Here is an 18058-nt window from a genome sequence, read left to right as displayed (position 1 = left end):
AGCGTGCCAAACTAACTATATAATCCGCGGTAATGGCGGTAAATATATACCGGGGGAAGAATTTTTCTCCGGTTATTCCATTTGCTTTCAAAATGTCAAGAAAGGGAGAGGAAGAAGACGACGATGACGGCGCTTTATAGTACGTGTGGGTCCAGAAGCAGAATCCCCATACGCCTCCATTATTCCTTTTCCTCCAAAACTACTTCATGTCTCGCACCCATCCCCATACGGAGAAATTATAGTAAAAGGAACACAAAATAAATATTAAAAAAAAAAAAAAAAAAAAAACAAGTCATTCCATCATTTTCCCCTCATCTTTTCCACCGCCGCGTTCCCGATCGCAATCGACGATCCATCGATGGAATCCCATTCGTCGTCCTTGCATGGCATTCTCGGAGGAGGACTCGGTAAAACTACCTAGGAAAGATTAAATCTTCGATGCCTAGTATTTGCTAATTGGGGTTTTGATCTCTTCGATCGTTTCCATTTTGAATTGTTCGGCAGTTCCAGATGTGGTGCTGTGGAGGAGAAAAACTGTGTCGATTGGGGTATTGGTTGGAACGGTAGCTGCTTGGGTGTTCTTTTACAAATCCGGGTATACTTTGATATCGTTTCTCTCGAATGTTCTACTGCTCTTGCTTTCCGTTCTGTTCATATGGGCGAAGGCGGCTGGAGTTTTAAACAGGTAAAAAAAATCTCAATGGTTGTCTTTTGATTGTTGTGAAGTGCCTTTGACTAGAAACTATGATCTAGTTTAGGGTTTAGGGTAGGAGACCGGGATAGATTGCATGTTTTCTGTTGATAGATTTCAAGATTTATGTCTTCCTTGTTTGTTACATCGGAGGAAAAAAAAGGAGAGTAAAAAAAAAAAACAAAGTGAAAAGAAGTAGAACCCTTGGGCTTTATTTTTGCTTTTTTTTTATGTGTGTTGAGCTCATTTTTTGGAACAGAAGGAATTGTTCTTAATCTTTCTTGTGTTATTTCATCTCCTTCTTTAGTTGAAGCATCTTGTTTTTTCTCATGTCATCTTCATGTGGATTTTATGCTAGATGAGTGTACTTTGTACTAGATTGATGATTTTGGTTGTGAAATATACAAAAGCACATGAAGGAGTGAGAATATTATCTTGTACACAGGATTGCCGCACAAGTTTGTGTAGATCATTTATCAAGAGTAGATGAAATTGTCTTCTTTTTTATCCGGTTAGGAATCTCATATTCCTTTTCTTACATTGAAGAATAAAGTTATAGCTCTACGCCAATGGCTATGACAAGCCGGAAGCTGAAAAAAGAAGCATGTAAATGTTTCCATCATAGTGACGGAAGTATATTTTGCACTTCTATGATAGAAAATTGAAGATATCACACAAATATGTAAGGTTACTTGATATATTCTTCGCCCATTAACTTATAAGAACAGAATTCTTTAATTAGTTGAACAATCGCCTATTCATTGATGCGGTGGTATCACTGAAATAATAGTAGTTGTAAGCAATATGGATCTTTGTACCTAAAGAAGAGTTTATAGGATGAATTTTCTTGATGTAAAGATCTTTGAGATGTTCTGGGGGAAGCTTTATGGAGTGAACAATCTCCTTTCAGAACTAATTCTAGGACAAGGAAGTTTTTTTATTATTCCAATGCTTATACATTCTCAAAAATCATTAATATTAAGCTTACCAAAAGGAGAAAAAAATCACTGTTTCTGTCATATTTTGTTCATATGAATCTCACATTATTCTTTTCAGATTTTGGCCATGTACCTACCTGTTCCTTTTCTTCGTATTGCAATGTGAGATTTATGATCCTTAGCCGTTAAGCTGACACAAATGCAGGCCACTTCCACCCATACCAAAGATGACTCTTTCAGAAGAGGTGATTAATGAAGCTGCAGCCTATGTGGGCTCTTGTATGAACATGGTGCTCTCGGCTTTTGAGGATATTGCACTCGGGAAGGACTCAAAACTTTTCTATAGAGTAGCTGCTTGTTTGTTGCTTATCTCCATCATCGGCCGTTTGACTGATTTTCTCACTCTCAGTTATATAGGTAACTTACATTTTTTGTTGGAGGATTAATTACGACAAAATCTCTAGTTTTCCTAACAGAGTGCGCAAGAATCTTAGACTTATCTCATGAATAATGAATAGATACGTGCTGATTTATGATGAATAAAAGACTTTTTGTGCTTATAGACCTTGGAGACAGGAGACTCATATGGCAATGAATGTCTTTTTATTTTTGAGATGTATCAGAAGTAGGATTGGTGACATGTAATATTTGGGAAAATAATCTCAGTGATCCCAACTTTGCTAACTCGTCTCTTCCTTTCAGGTCTTGTTGTAATTCTGACCATCCCTGCCTTAATTGAGAAGTACCGGGAGTGCATCCACGGATACATTAAAAAGTTGGTCTATGCAAAGGTGCAAACATTTGAGAGAATAAGAACAGAGTACTTTGACGAGGTTAAGAAGTGGATTTTGGAACAGAAGAAATTAGTCTGATCTAGCAGTACATCCGAAAGCAGAGATTTTGGTCCCATCACATTCCATTTCTTTTCTCAAAGAGAGTTTTGCTTTACAAATCTTCCTCAGGATCTCTTGTTCGACCTGTGAGCAGCTGTACTGATGTTCTGCACTTTGGATCGAGCAACTCTTTTGTCTAAAAAGAAAAGAACAATATTCCGGACTCACTTTTTCTTCAATTTTGGAACATTAGGAAGCAAATTTACCAGCAATTCTGTTGAGAACAAGCTCTTGAAACAGAAGCCTTGGATTGCTTTCTCCAAGGGGGGAAAAAAAACGATAGCCCCGGATAGTCACAACAAATTTTATCTTGGGATTCTGCCCGTCCTCTCCGTATGACATGGAGTTGTAAATTGAGTTTTTGATCAAATTAGCTCACCATAAATATTTATTTTATATATCTAGTATATTTCAGAAGTTTAATATAAGACTAATGGATTTCATCAGTATAAGTGATTTATACGATAATTTTAAATGATTTTAGAACTCTTAAACAAATTAAATCTTAGAGAGAAATTTGGATATAAGTTTATATTTGAAAATTAAGACAATTTATGAGTTTTTTTTAAAGAATTTGGGCAATATTTTGAGGTTTTGAACTTTTTATGTAAATCATTAATCTAATTAGCGATTATGTTAATGGTTTTCAAACCCATATAATTTAATATATAAAGTTTCCAAGTGAATGAGTCGTGTAAAAATAAATTAGGCAAAATTTAAAACAGTAAAAAACTCATTGTATATTTGTATTCTATACCACTACCCTTTTCTTTACCCATCAGACAAGGTTGGCTCATCGAAAACCATATTCCAAGTCTAGATATTTTCATATGGACTCCCTACTTTTTTTTAGGTGTGATTGCAATTTAACTTGTTCTATCTCAAGAATTGCTTCCTAGGAAAACACCAAATTTCCACTAATGACAGCAAAGATGGAATATATACATTTTTTAAGTATATGATAAGGCACAATGCAAGGTGTGATAAAAACAGAAACATAGTTCATCTTACAGGAAATAGGATACTTATATGCAACCTGTGCAGCAGCTACAACAGCGTAATTAGCATTGGATAAAAATCAGGCACGACTCTCACGAGAAACTTGTGTTGGAAGAAAAGCTTCATTAGATATCACTGAAGTCCACAAGGACCACAATTCAAAAAGGAGATCAATGTTAGGAATTTATTCCGCTTTCCTGATCAGCAGGCTGACCAACTATCTCACTGCTGTAGTTATATAGTTCTACATTCAGAATGAGATAATCATAAATTAAACAGCTTATTCACGTTCAACAATCAGGAACTCTGAACTCAAGAGGCACTGCCAATTACTGAGGTGCCTTGATGGAGAATTGTCAAAACCATTTGCATGTATGGACTGAGGAAATCATTTGTCCAAAAACTTATTTGGTTTAATTGAGTTTCTTAAACTTGCCCACGGATGGGTCAATTCGGCACCTCTTTTGTGAAGAGCTTCTTAACCTGCCCAAGAAAGACAAGAATATTAACACCTTGCACAAGAACCTCCCTGATCAGCATGCAGAGGTATATATTTGTGGCTGTAAGTCTATCTTTAGATATATTAAAGCAACGTATATGTTAGTCAGCTTCAACTAACCTGCTCCAACGTCAAAAACATAATCACATTCCATGATCCTAGCCGACCAAAATTGGGAATGAAGCCTTTATAAAAAGCTAAAGGTCCCTGCAGACAAAAATTTTCTTAGATGCCTCTGATGCTACCATGATGTTTATGTGCATAAACACATGCAATAAAGAACAAAAAAATATTTTTTAAGTGCATCTATCGAGACAAACCACATTAAAACACATTATACCCTCACTCCTATACAGAAAAAGTACATTGAATACATTTATAATCAAATTTAACCAATTTAGTTGAAAAATATTTTACAAACTTTTCTAGAACTTCTTACTATAAATACACATACATAAATATCCATAAGTCCTGTCCTCCCCAAAAGAAGAAAGACGACTATTCTGTTTAGGAACTTTATATTTCAGAAATACATAATGAACAAAAGGTGTTGATGCCATTTTAATCAAAAGAAGGTGATCAAGCGAGTAAAAGGTAAATAATGCCCAAATGAGTTCTGGCAGTCATCTGATAAACCTTTATACCAAAGAGTTCTAAAGATAAGCACAGAAACAAACAACCCCGTAAGAGAGAAAACTGAAATCTCAAGTGAAGCTAAGCTCTGATACTGATTGCCAACTGTCATATGAGGTCAAGCTTGTGGGCAATTGTGCTAGCATCAAGATTAAACAAAAATAGACAACAAGGTTTGATGTTGCTATGAAATATATTAAGGCTGTTGGTAGGTAGAATCATCCACCTAAGTGTGTGCTCTTTGAACATGCAACAAAGGAGCAACCATATAAAGTTGATGCAAATGAATGAGTCTGAAAACAGTCATAATTGTTTTGCCTAAAGTACTTGTCAGGAAGATGGTAGAAGGGTTGAACGTACATCGTTTTTCAGTGTCTTGATGAAACAATCAAGCGTGTTCTTGTAAGATGGATCTCCCATCATTCTTGATTTCACCTGCAAAAGTAATCCTTTCCATCAGTGTAGAAATTTTATTGACCTCTCAAGTTATGTACTTTTATGTTCTTGGTAGTGAGTGTTTAGTCATCTAAGGAATACAGAGGAGACCTATAAAGCAGAGATTAAAAGAGAAATATTATTAGGAAAAGTTAGGCTTCAACTGCTTTTCCTGCTCTTATATTAATGCCATACAAAGGAACAAGACGGAAGATTCATTTTATGGAAAGGTTGATTAATCTAGCAGCTTCATTTAGATGACTAGAGCAGATAATTTACCAGTTATTTAGTCTGTTCTAATAAGGACATCTTACCACATCAACAGGAGAACCCACACAAACCGCAAAAAATCCAGCTCCCAGACCAGATAAAAGATGAGTAAAAACATTATCTTCAAACCCAGGAAGTTTCAGAATTGTCTGCACCAAAATGAAGAAGCAATGCAGTGAAACTAAATTTTTTTTTGAAAAAAAAAAGAGTAAGAAGGATGATACACAAAGAAGAAAAATATAAGTGACATGTTTAAGCAGTTTTACCTGTTTCACTTGATCATAGCTAGCTAATTCTGCGGCGTTTATAATAGCATTACGTGCAACATTTGGTCCAAGCCCAGTCCAAAGAGCTCCTACTCCTTCCTGAAATTTGAAGATTTTACCCGATTCAGAAAAGAATAACCAAATTCCAACTATCATCAGTTATTCTCATATCATGACCTGTCTAAAAATTGTCGAATAAGCATTCAGTGCTCCAGAGTAACGCCTTGGCACACCAGGTGGAAGCTTCCCCTCAGCCTGAAGTCTTACTTTGACAAGATCAGTTGGATTTGCCACTGTGATTGCTAAAGCACCTGATTGATTTTTGAAATATGTATTTGGTGTATCATTCGACCATATCACGGTATTGACCGCTAAAATTACAAACTTCGCAACTAGTTTTGTCAGAAAAAAAGAAAAGAATAAGGACACCCACCAGTTGTAAGTCCAGCAAGAATTTTCTTGGATAAAGGAACATCTCCAACAAAATTATCGCCAACATAGAAGTTTCTAACCTGCCAAGAAGGCAAATATTATATTCTTTAGTATCGCAGAGCAAATATTTGATGAAATTCCAATTAGAAGCGCAGGCACGAAAACACACCGGCTCATATAGCCCGATTCGGAGGCCTCCGAAAAGGCATTGCCGATGCAGACCCGGCACTATACCCTTCCAAAGTGCTGCCAGGCCTTCCTCCCTAGCAATCGTCCCAACGGTGCCTAGCATTCCCCTATACTTGGGAATAGTGACCGCATCCCCTGCAACTGCATTCTTTTGAAGCTGAAGCCTCACTTTTGCCGTATCTAGAGGAATGGTGCAAATCTGCAAGAAATCAAAGTAACCAACATATTTTAAAAAGTGTATCAATACATACTTCAACCGGACGATCAAACTTCGATTTTCACTAAGAAATTAGCACAAGATCTTATCAGACTTCGACCAAAGAATCACAGACGAGATAGATCCATGAAAAGTAACAAGCAAATCGACTCATTCAACGAACGGAAACGAAAGAAAGTTGACAGGCAGAGAGTGACCTCGGCGAAACACGCGGCGATGGCGCTGCTAGCGAACCTTCCGGCGAAGGAGATCTCCGTCTTGGAGCCGTGATCCCCCATGATCGCAAGCGGACCACGGTTTGATTAGGGTTTGCGGAGAAGATGGGAGGCGTAAGAGAGAGAGAGAGAGAGAGAGAGAGAGAGAGGCGAATGAAGAGTAAATATTGGCGATTGGAGAGAAGCAGAAAGAGGGGCTATAGAGGGTAGAGAGAGTTGGCGCCGGAAAGCAAGTGTCACACGCGAAATATAGCAAGTTGGAAATGCTCATTTATTATATTCGGATTCCGTGACCGGGCATCGGAGTAAGACGAGTAGTAGTACATATCTTACTCACATACTCACTCCATACTGATTACTGACTTCTTTTCTTTCTTTTTTCCGCCTACTTGCAGTGATTCTTGCAGGGTCTCTACTCTCTAGGCCTGGCCCAACTTGGGCCCAATTTGACTATAACAATGGAATATCTAATCGCTTTCCTCGAGATAATTTATAATTTACTCACCGAGTTAACGAAATGAAAGAAAAGAAAGAAAATTAAAAAAATAATAATAATGCTGAGTAACAAAAGTTGGAATAAGAATAATTCGAATCCGTAGTGCTATCTGCACGTTGTTGGTGCCTCTATGAAGTGTGTGCATTACTTTCGTGGTGCGTGCGTTTTTATTAGGAATGCGGAGCTGGAGCACCAACTATTCCTGGAACAACAATCAGTTGCCTACTTTGCCAACAACCTTTAAGAATAAACATACTACATGACGGGATCCGAGTCAGCGTACGTGGGCCCCACCGGAGAGACAAGCTGCTACATTGACGCGCGCCATAATTCACAAACAGGTATGGACCGACGTCGGCCCGAGAATCGATCTGGCTTATGTCAGACTGGAAGGCCATTTGGGCCGTCTCCGGGACTCGTGAGTCGGGCCTAACCCCTCTTCTAGGCTAATTCATTCCTCACCGTTGAAAATGACTAATATTGCCAATCCCTTGTTCATCAATCATCATGATAAAAGTAGCGAATATAGTTCGGACCACACATGACACATATACACTGCATTAGAATTTTAGTTTAGAGGATGTATCCTGGTTGGACCAGGTAACAACTAGATAAGGCAGGTCTGACTGCCACTTAGGTCGCTGATTTCAATATGACATCATGATTTTAGTCACGCCATTATTGCTTATAAGGGCCTAATAGATGGCACTAACAACATGCTTCTTCTCTTCCCCACTTATAAGATCGCCATCATTTCACTCACCCCACTTTTCTCAAAGCAAAAGATACTTTTCATTGCTCAGGTTAGCGAACAGCGTGTTAAACGGGCTGAAGACTGAAGGCTAAGTATTTCCTTGTGGATGGGTGATGGATCATCTTGTGGTTGGTTCGGGTGAGGAAACACGCAGTCCATAAATTTGGCCGATTTCTTTAGGGGGGAAAAGAAATCGTATAAAACAAAAAGTTAAAGTGACCTTGACCGGTTGACCCAGAAGAAGAAGAAGAAGAAGAAGAAGAAGAAGAAGAAGAAGAAGAAGTGGACGCCCACTACAAGAGATTAAGAGAATGACAACTACCCGACCCCACGACTTCCTTCCACGCGCACCAAAATGGAATGGAAGTTACACTCTAGATTTCTTGCTTTTGCTCCTAATACGATGGGCTTGAGGGCTGAGAATGACAAAAAATATATAAAAAAAATCTGGAAAATAAATGGTACAGCACGTAGTATTTATTATTTGTGATGGATTGACAATATCACATTAATTATAAGTTGATACGGAGAGTTTATATTATTAGCAACATGTGCCCAGCTTTGTCTTAATTTGCATTTATTGTAACAAAGAGTTCAAAGTGTTGCTTGCAAGAGTTGCGTCGCTTGTACAATCCGAAGAAGCTATCAATTCATCAAACACGATGCTTGCTTTAATTATTATCTCAGTATCGACTCATTGAACTTAAATTTTTTTTTAAGATATTAATACCCGGACAAGCTATTCAATCCGTCGAACACTAACCTACATTTAAGGCAAGAAGAAAACAAAGCTTAAGAAATCCAAAAGAGCCAGGTCATTTAAAACTTCTTTTTTTTTCTTCTTCTTCAATAGCTTCCATCCGATCGATGGAAGAAAGCACAAGGAAGAGCATGGCGTCAACGCGATACGGACATAGAAAAGATCCACATAGAGCGCGTGACGGTGGAAAAGTCCGAAACGTAACGGATTTTGGATTCACATGTTTCGCTTCTTCCCTTTTTCGGCAAACGAGTATCTCCTTCGTTAACTTAATTATCTCCTTCATTAACTTAATTAATTCCCATCTTAGTTTTCTTCGACGACCAATATAGATACAATACTAGACCCGGATTTCTTATACTAGTAGACATCGTAAGATCTTAAGCCTGCCCTTAACGTAAGTGGTCAAATCCAGTTCGTGCACCACCATCACTTAAAAACTTAAAACAGGACCACCATCACTCGAAAGTTATAAACCAATATAAGCCTAGTATTTTTATGACGTGACTCTTAAAAATAAGTATTTTTGATAAAAATTAATTAATACTAAAAGCACACGGAAATTTTAATTTCTAATTCCTGAGCGTTTGTGATAGGTTGCTGGAATTATTAATATATATTGTGCTGCTGTGATGAATCTTTTCGTTTCCATTATATATACGTCCCACGACGCCACAGTTTTCGGGGAGCAAACAACACTAAAAAGAAAAGAAAAGAAAAGAAAAGAAAAGAAAAGAGAAGAGAAGAAGAGACGGTTGTTAAAAACGCGGTTCCATCACCGTTTGTTTCCCGGGCTTTCCTCTCCCCCACTCCCAATTCCATTTCCTGATCCTATTATTAGGCACTACAACCCCGCACCAAAAAAAAAAAAAAAAAATTAAGGAAAATTTTAGTAAAAAGAAAAGGAAGTTATCGCACGTACGTCTCTTCCCGGCTATGGCAACCATCGGGGCGGCCATACCCACGTTGTCTCCCACGCCGAGCCCAATCGCTTGCGGGCCAACGAGGCGGCGGTTACAGGACTCGAGCAACGACCTCGAGAGGTCTTTACAAGATTTCGACGACGACGACAAGGAAGTGGAAGAGGAGGAGGCTGCGGGGCACGTGTTTCCGGCATTGAAGGCTCTGTTTTTGAAGAAGGGGAGTAGTAGTGGTAGTTGTAGCAATTGCGGTAGAGGTGGTGGTGGTGGTGGGAGGTACGCTTGGATGAGAGGGGTGGTGATGGGATTGCTTGGTATGGTGGCGGTTATGGGTTTCTTGAGTTCGAGAAGGACCGGTGGATACGGAAGCGAGAAGGCGAGGTTGGTGCAGAAGGTTGAAGGAGGAGGAGGAGGAGGAGGAGGAGGAGGAGAACAATCAACGATGGGATGGAATTGGGTGGAGGAGAACTTAACTAGTCCTGTTCGACTTCACGAGCCACCGGTACGTCTTGTGTTATTTAAATTTATTACAGTAAATTGTGAGAATAAAATGGTGTTAAAGTTTATGCCAAGGAGGAGGAGGAGAAAAGTTTCTCTTTTTAATGATGATTTCTGAATTAAATGCTGCAAAGTTTATGCCGGGAAGAAGAATCGTCATTGTTTGCAACTTCTAATGCGAAACTAAATGCGGCAAAGTTGTGCAAAAGCCTCTGGGCATGGCATCAATTTGTATAGATTGTTAAGGAACTTTTCCTGTTTAATATCTACAGATTCCTGACATTTGGATGAAGCCAAATGCTGATGACTATAGTCAATGCGTTGAACAGCCAAAACATCGTTATAGTAATTTCTTGCCTCCTGTTTCTCAAATCTTTTCCCACCAAACACTTGTAACAGTTTCTAACTCTTTTAGTGAATGATCATTTCACATTGCAGGAACTAACAATGCAACAGCTGGATATCTTGTTGTTCATGCTAATGGCGGGCTAAATCAGATGCGAATGGGAGTATGTATACATCTCAATCAGTAGAATGCACCTATTTGTTGATAAGCCATAAAATTTTCAGCTGAGACATTTCAAAATTTCCAATGCAGATAAGTGATATGGTTGCGGTGGCGAAGCTCATGAATGCAACCTTGGTTGTCCCTACCCTGGATCATAGTTCATTCTGGACAGATCCAAGGTATTGGAATTTTGTTTCTTTCCATAGTTTTAGATACATAGAAGCTGCAAAGAGCCCTGACACATATAGTTTGATTTATACAGTGAATTTGAAGATATATTTGACTTGAACCACTTCATAGAAGTTCTAAAAGAGGACATTGAGATAGTGAAGTCCCTTCCACAAGCTTACACAACAATAAAGCCTCTTGTGAGGGCACCAACCTCTTGGTCCAAGGTATGCATCAGGAGATAATAACTTTCTTTAGGACATCCATTTGAAGGGCTTGTTCCACTTAACCTGATCTCTTCCTTCTGTACAGGCTTCTTATTACAGAGATTATACAAAACATTTGAAGAGGTACAAAGTGGTGAAGTTTACCCATACAGATACCCGGCTTGTTAACAATGGCCTTCCTCCTTCGGTTCAGAGGCTCCGGTGCCGTGCAAACTATAAAGCACTTCGATACACGGAAGAAATTGAAGAACTGGGGAGAGTACTAGTTGATAGGCTGAGGAATGAAAGTAATCATTATATTGCACTTCATTTAAGGTAATCTTGGTGGATGGTTTATCCAACTGAGCAGCCCCTGCATCTTTACATAGAGAAAATGAGTGCATGAGTTTGATATATCCCTGAATGTTCATGATTTAACAGATATGAGAAGGACATGCTCTCATTTACCGGTTGCGGCCACAATCTAACATATCAAGAGGTAAAAGAGCTGAGAATCATGCGGTACAAGGTTAAGCACTGGAAGGAGAAAGAAATTAATAGTAAGGAGAGGCGACTTGAAGGAGGTTGCCCCATGACTCCACGCGAAGCTGCTATTTTCCTTAAAGCTATGGGATATCCTTCTGCAACAAAGATTTATATTGTAGCAGGGGAAATCTATGGCGTCAATAGTATGGAAGCTTTAAGAGCAGAATATCCAGACATTTATACACACAAAACCCTGGCAACAGCTGAGGAATTAGAGCCTCTTGAATTGTACCAAAACCGCCTTGCAGCTCTAGACTATATTGTGGCCCTCAACAGCGATGTTTTTGTGTATACTTATGATGGAAATATGGCCAAAGCTGTTCAGGGGCACAGAAGATTTGAAGGATTTGTTAAGACTATAAATCCTGACAGGTATATTTACTTATACTAGATTAACTCAAGTCCTTGAATCTGTCTACAGCCTAAAACTCAAATTGTTTGGCATGTCTTCAGGCAGAGATTTGTGAAGCTAATTGATAAGATGGATGATGGTGCAATAACTTGGAAGGAATTCGAGGTTAAGGTGAGGAAGTATCATGCTGATAGGCTTGGAGGTCCATACGAGAGAAGAAGTGGAGAAAATCCCAGACAAGAAGAGAACTTTTATGCAAATCCTCTTCCTGGCTGTTTATGCAAAAGACAACAGAGGGAGAAATGACATGATTTTGCTTTTGGGAGGAGAACTCGCTCTCTAAAGACCACCTACTCTGGCCAATACAATTGAGTATGGCCACACAAAGTTATTCTACATGGGTAGTGACTTCTGCTTAACAGTGTCATCTCAGCAGAACTGATTGTAACTAGGATTCTCATCACACTCATGGGTTAGCACCTTAGCTGTGTATCATTTTTTTTTTCAACCCTTATCCGGCTATTCTTTTATGGGGCGCGTAATGTATATAGAGAGATTACAGAGGAAACAATTTCAACCAAAGGATGATTGATCCTCAAAGATGAGAAATGAGAGACACAATGGGCTGAATAGCCTCCTTTACTTGAACAGTAATATCTTTATTTTCTTCCTTCATTTCATTTGATTCATTTTAAGCCAGCTGACCTTTGATAATGGAGGCACTGATTTCAATAATGTATGAAAAAAAATCTTGGTTTATATATGCAATATTGTAGTATTCATACTATGATTTCAGAAAACAATTTACTTTTATGCAATTTGATGTATATTGTTTGAAGTTGCGATTATTAGCACCAGAAGATGGGAATGTGGCATCAGCCCCGGGTTAGTAAAATATTTTTTATGGTTTAGCCCTAAGATTTGGTATTTTAAAACACTCAGTTTGATTAACCCATTGGAAATATTGAAACCAGAGTACTCAAGAATTTTCCAATGAGAAGTACAAACTTTTAACGGATTTTGTGAAAGATTAATAAAAGATCATTTTACTGGCGACACTTTTTCTACATAGAACAACTAATGAATGAAGGACATGCATTTCTCAAATCCGAATCTACGTCATGATGATTTCCAAGTTAACTCCGTGAGGATTTATTTCATATACCGCATGCAGGTTCCATATTAATTCCAGTTCAATTATCTTCCTTTTTCTCCCTCTTTCAACCACACTATTTCCCAATTTTCTAAACACAGCCTATACCAAATCTAGAATAAATCATAAAAACGCCACTAAAATCGCATAAAATTTGATAAAATCTCGCCTTTTCTCCAATGAAGACAGAGAAGACCCAATGCTTACCTCCTTTTAGGGCTCTTCTACTTCTCCGATCGCCTCATTTTTCGGGTGGGGGATGGGGCAAGGGCATTGTCGCCGTCGCCATCATCGACTAGAGCTCTTCGAGCTGGTTTTGGAGAGGCATTCGATGCGCCGCGCCATTTTCGCCGTTAATGGCGGCTCCAAAGTTCTCACTCGGTATAAGGTTTGGTTGGAGAAATTTATGGAGATCGAAATCGGAATCGGAGTCCCATAAATTGGTGGGAGGAACGCGAATTTCTTATCGGATGCGGATCTGATCTTTTTGCAGATATGATGGGTACATTCTAACACAACAAAAGGGCTGGTTGGATCCTAATCCTACACACGCACTTTTATTGTTTATATATTGATAAACTTATTTTTTGAAATAGATAATTATATTAATGCACCCAGAGAGTTCTGGACTTATCTTTTATCCAAAAAGAAAAGAAAATAAAAGAAAAGAAAGAGATAATATACAACATTCAAGGTATCTCAATCATATGCAGGTAACCTTGCTACTAGCCGTTTGCACATTCATAGCCCAAAAGACACCTTTTCAAAAGGAGAATAGGAAATATACAACCACGTAATCCTGATAACCTCTTATTGAGATAAATTAGAGCTAGTTAAATCATGTAATTCAGAAAAAGAAATAAAAGAAAAAGGGTAGACAACTAAAACTTTGATTTATAACTATGATTTTAATTCATGTAACAATGATTTTAACTAGAAGCAAAAAAACAACTTCACAGCCAAACACTCATCCATTTTTAATTTATAACTAACTACATAGCTGTACACATTTGAGAGGATTAATTATACACAGTTCAGAATGCAGCCTGTATCCTCAGGCTGACAACTAAAACTGAATTTATTCTCTTAAACTCGACAGGCCTTATTAAATATAAGTTATATCTGACAACATCTATCCAAAGAAAAGAAGAGGCAAGAGAGGAGCTTCAAAGATCAGCAAAGAGATGGTAAGTCTTGGAATCAAGCATGATAAGTCTTAACGCTGAAACAGCAGCAATCACCGCCAAGCAGCTGAATCCCACAACATTCAGCCAGTGCCAACCCTTTTGGAGAGGTGAGAGCTTATTCTTCCGTGCTTTTAGATGCATGTGATTTGCCAGAACAAATGTAAGAGGGAATGTGCTCAAAGCTCCTGTTAAACTCATAAAATCCCCAAGGAATGGAAGCAGAGCAGCCACGAATGTGTTTATGGTAAGGTATCCTCCTCTGACCAGGACTCTAAATGAAATATTGTGGAGGGCATATGCACTCGCCTGTCCTCTCCCATATCTTGTATCCAAATACTCATACATTGGGCTTGCAAATATCTAATATAAATGTAAGAGAAGTCTTTAGTCAGCTGATTACAAGTGCATCTGTCGTCCAAAATTCAACATTAACTGTTACAACTTGAATGACAACACATTCTTAATATAGCAAATGTTGAGGATTGTTCATCGAAAAGATACAAGAACTGTCTGGTACTCTATTATGAAACAATCAAAATACATGGCTGCGATGTTGGAAAAGAGAATCTTATCATGTCACTTGTGCTAAAGAACTACATTCATAAATATACTGCACATGATGATGAGAGCATCAAAAAGAGAAATCTAAGAAATCCAAAGGAGAAGTATGATAGTAAAATCTAGGGAAAGAGACATACATGCAAGGCTATGACCGTCTGAAAGAACGCTGCGGTATTGGCTAACATCTTCACCCAAGTAGGCCCATTGACACTATTGAGGAGGTAAGTTGATGTTGAGGAGCCATAGGCCCAATATCCCATAAATGTAACAGCATACAGTGGCAAGTTACCAATAGTGAACTGAAACCAGAGGGCCTTTTTCATGTTCTCGATAACAGGAGGTTTTACCGTAGCCTGTCATAAGAGTTGGACATGACAGTCATTTTTTATGAGAAACAAAATGAGTCTTATAAATGACTTGTAAAGTTCCTATGTCATTACAGAGATCTGAAGGACATATATATCCCTGTTATGAGAGGAAGTTACAAGGAAAATATTTGAACATATTTATCATCACAAAGACTTAGTTTTGTTTTTTTATTCATATGAAAGAGTTAGGTTGGCCTACCTGAATTTCTGGTAACATTCCGGTATTGTAAGCAAAAACAAGACTGGCAACAGCACCAATGGTACTAAAAATCTTATTCACACGTGTCCCTGGAATGTTGTAATCCCGCGCTGGTGTATGTAATCCTATATGAAAGCATGGAAATAATTGAGCACCATCACTTTCCATCATTTGTAAAAGCAGTTTAGGAAGCATGTAAAATAGTAATTCTTTTTGTCTATAAAATAAGACATAGGAATAAGGTCATTCATGATTTCAGAAAATCATTTCTAATACTCAAGTCTCCAAAAGGAGTATCAGAATGATCACAGATTGTGTAGAATGGAATTACACACAGTAACTACTTGCAGAATAAAGCTTTCTTAAGAAGTTCATCAGTCTACTGTTTCAGGAAATTAGGAGATGAAAATGTAGCCTTTATAGTTTGATGGACAGTACCATCTCTAAAGGACAGTACAAATGCTGCAATAATATATATGAGACTGAAAAATGTAGAAAATCCCAGCCAAATCCTAAGAGCTGATAAATGTGGGATCCCAAAGGCAAAAAGAGCACACACAATCCCAGCAATTGCTATACAGTATGGGAGTTTCAAGGCATCGTCAGCCCTGTAAAGGACATATATAGCCTGCACACAAAAAGAAACGGATGTCACTGGGGTAGGTAGTCACTTACTGGAACCACAAAAAAAAAAAACTCTACTGCAAAAGGATAAAGAAAGTTGCGGGGAAGGAATAGAAGAAGAGAGGAAACAAAAAGTTGTAAGTATCATTTTGCTTTTCAAGTGATTGTGAACATTGCTAATCCTACCTTCAATGCCTGCCCAGCCAAAATGATATATCCAGTGTTTATCATGAAAAGGTTGACATATTGCAGGCCCCATGTTAGAGCATACATTTTTCTGCCTGCAGTTATTAAAATAGAGTTCTATCATCTTAGTAAGCCACTATATAAGGATACCCACAAGTTCTGAGATAATCTGGCAACAATTGCTACAGGCAAAATGCAGCCTTCAAAGAATGCGTGGAAGTATAAAAGTTGCTTTAATTTTCAAATATTTATGTCTACTACTTACTAGAACATCAGATTACAAAATGAAGATTAAGAATGATAATCACCATATATATGTCCAGCAAGATCTCTGTATCGGATATGTCGTTTGCCACCAAGTTCATGAAGACGGGCAATAAGAGCATTAGCATACAAGGATATGGCAGCTGCCAAAATCAAACCAGTTGTACCTCCTATCCAACCCAAAGGAACCATAATAGACCCAGAATAGCCTAACACATAAGCACTATTCACTCCTGTTGTCAGGACAAATCCAACTTGGTACCAAGGATCTGAAATACAAAACCAATGCATAAGCGACAATGAGATGTGTTGACACAAAATTAAAAAGAACAGATTCTAAGCTCAATTCCTTCTGTGCAAGAATAATGATTGATAAGTATAAGAAAATATTGGGGTTAAATGTTTGGTTTAGTTCTGCATGAAACAAATGATAAATATATGAAGGGTTGTGATACTCCACAGCTTATAGGCTCAAGCTTTGAAGTTGATTTGGATTCTAATATGGATAACAAGTCATAGTTTCACTTCATTTATTGTAATTCGGCTCCTCATCTTGGCTAACAAATACAAGCATAAAATTCAGCACAAACACCTTGATATTGCAAAGGTGTAAGGAAAGGGGCAGTCACCCTTAATATCATAATTGTTCTTAATAACAGAATTGACCAAGATACGTGCATGTCCAACAAACACAATATACATATAAATAAACAAATCGAATATACATACTTTTATACCTCTACACATGGACATAGTACAGTAACACTGAAAAACAAAACGAAATTATATACAAACCGAAAATTGAACAGATGATAAACTTGATTCATTTGCCATAGATGACGCGATTGGCTAATTTTCGAAGAAGAAACTAACCATGGCTAATCTGGTGAGCGGTATCATCGGACACTTGATGCCCTCTTCCCTCATCAAACCCGACCCTCTTCTTCTCATCTCTGATCTCCACCACCGTGGCCATCGTCACCTCCTTTTCCCCTCTGCTCTCCAACAACAAGGGAGAGGAAGAGGAGAAGGCTTCCTCCTCATCCAAATTCGAATTCCAAATACCACTGGTAGCCTATAAAGGGAAAGGGACGGGGCTTCCGAAAAAGAGGCATCAGGACAGAACATATCAGGAAAGTAATTAAGAATCTTTAAAAGCGGCCAAGATGCATTAAAGCTTACGTCCATTTCGAGTGGAATATGGCGAGATTCGAGGGTGGAATTGAAAGGAGCGGAAGGGAGGGACGAGAGGGCGAATCGCTCCTCCCTCGCCCCTCTCGGTGCGCTGAAGGAATAGAATACCTCGCACCGCGCGTAAAGAGGACGTCGGGATATCTTTATGATGGTGGATGGATATGTTATTCCGACCGGAATAGAGACAGATAAAGAGGGAGGGTATATCGAGGAATAGCAGCTAGCACAGCTGGAATTAACCGGCCAAATTCCGGAGGACAAATAAGAGGTCGGGGGGAAGAGAAGACGCGAGTTACGGTGGTGTTTTGAGGAATAATGACAAGTGTTTCTATTTCATTTGCTCACAAAACATGTCCCTTGCACGGGAGATATACCTTTTTAATTCCACTGCTGTCTGCTGCTCGTTAGTAATATTTTTTATCGTCTTATATAATTTC

At 38.4% G+C, this 18058-nt stretch overlaps 4 protein-coding genes across 7 annotated transcripts; 2 read left to right on the top strand and 2 right to left on the bottom strand.

Moving 5' to 3' along the window:
- Positions 1-206: 206 nt before the first annotated feature.
- Positions 207-2911, top strand: LOC140776633 (reticulon-like protein B12). Of its 2 annotated transcripts, none has more exons than XM_073120400.1 (4): positions 207-407; positions 511-685; positions 1835-2046; positions 2332-2911. In XM_073120400.1, exons 1-4 carry the CDS (start codon positions 359-361, stop codon positions 2499-2501), a joined length of 606 nt encoding a protein of 201 aa, XP_072976501.1. In that variant the 5' UTR covers positions 207-358; the 3' UTR covers positions 2502-2911. The 2 variants fall into 2 exon arrangements, with proteins under 2 accessions (XP_072976501.1, XP_072976500.1); XM_073120399.1 differs by having other exon boundaries at positions 213-407; positions 505-685.
- Positions 2912-3624: 713 nt separating this feature from the next.
- On the bottom strand, positions 3625-6951 carry LOC140776632 (mitochondrial uncoupling protein 1-like). Its single transcript, XM_073120398.1, has 9 exons — positions 6660-6951; positions 6226-6444; positions 6058-6136; positions 5802-5935; positions 5625-5723; positions 5403-5507; positions 5014-5088; positions 4141-4227; positions 3625-4004 (listed from the first exon to the last, which is right to left on the bottom strand). Exons 1-9 carry the CDS (start codon positions 6738-6740, stop codon positions 3969-3971), a joined length of 915 nt encoding a protein of 304 aa, XP_072976499.1. The 5' UTR covers positions 6741-6951; the 3' UTR covers positions 3625-3968.
- Positions 6952-9403: 2452 nt separating this feature from the next.
- Positions 9404-13239, top strand: LOC140775314 (O-fucosyltransferase 19-like). The gene is made up of 8 exons (XM_073118533.1): positions 9404-10109; positions 10378-10450; positions 10544-10614; positions 10704-10792; positions 10876-11008; positions 11094-11323; positions 11429-11905; positions 11987-13239. The coding sequence occupies exons 1-8, from the start codon at positions 9624-9626 to the stop codon at positions 12189-12191; spliced, it is 1764 nt and encodes a 587-aa protein (XP_072974634.1). The 5' UTR covers positions 9404-9623; the 3' UTR covers positions 12192-13239.
- Positions 13240-13990: 751 nt separating this feature from the next.
- Positions 13991-17941, bottom strand: LOC140775796 (probable proline transporter 2). Of its 3 annotated transcripts, none has more exons than XM_073119232.1 (8): positions 17610-17937; positions 17301-17524; positions 16472-16696; positions 16164-16258; positions 15792-15981; positions 15354-15478; positions 14924-15139; positions 13991-14585 (listed from the first exon to the last, which is right to left on the bottom strand). In XM_073119232.1, exons 2-8 carry the CDS (start codon positions 17401-17403, stop codon positions 14205-14207), a joined length of 1335 nt encoding a protein of 444 aa, XP_072975333.1. In that variant the 5' UTR covers positions 17404-17524; positions 17610-17937; the 3' UTR covers positions 13991-14204. The 3 variants fall into 3 exon arrangements, with proteins under 3 accessions (XP_072975333.1, XP_072975334.1, XP_072975335.1); XM_073119233.1 differs by having other exon boundaries at positions 17301-17502; positions 17610-17926; XM_073119234.1 differs by having other exon boundaries at positions 14493-14633; positions 17301-17502; positions 17610-17941.
- Positions 17942-18058: the final 117 nt, after the last annotated feature.

The sequence above is a fragment of the Typha angustifolia genome, chromosome 14 (genome assembly GCF_048772165.1).
Source record: "Typha angustifolia cultivar Huaian chromosome 14, ASM4877216v1, whole genome shotgun sequence".
In the NCBI taxonomy this organism is placed as follows: Eukaryota; Viridiplantae; Streptophyta; class Magnoliopsida; order Poales; family Typhaceae; genus Typha; species Typha angustifolia.
Note: the sequence above shows the minus strand (reverse complement) of the source record. Positions and strands in the feature narration are given on the sequence as shown.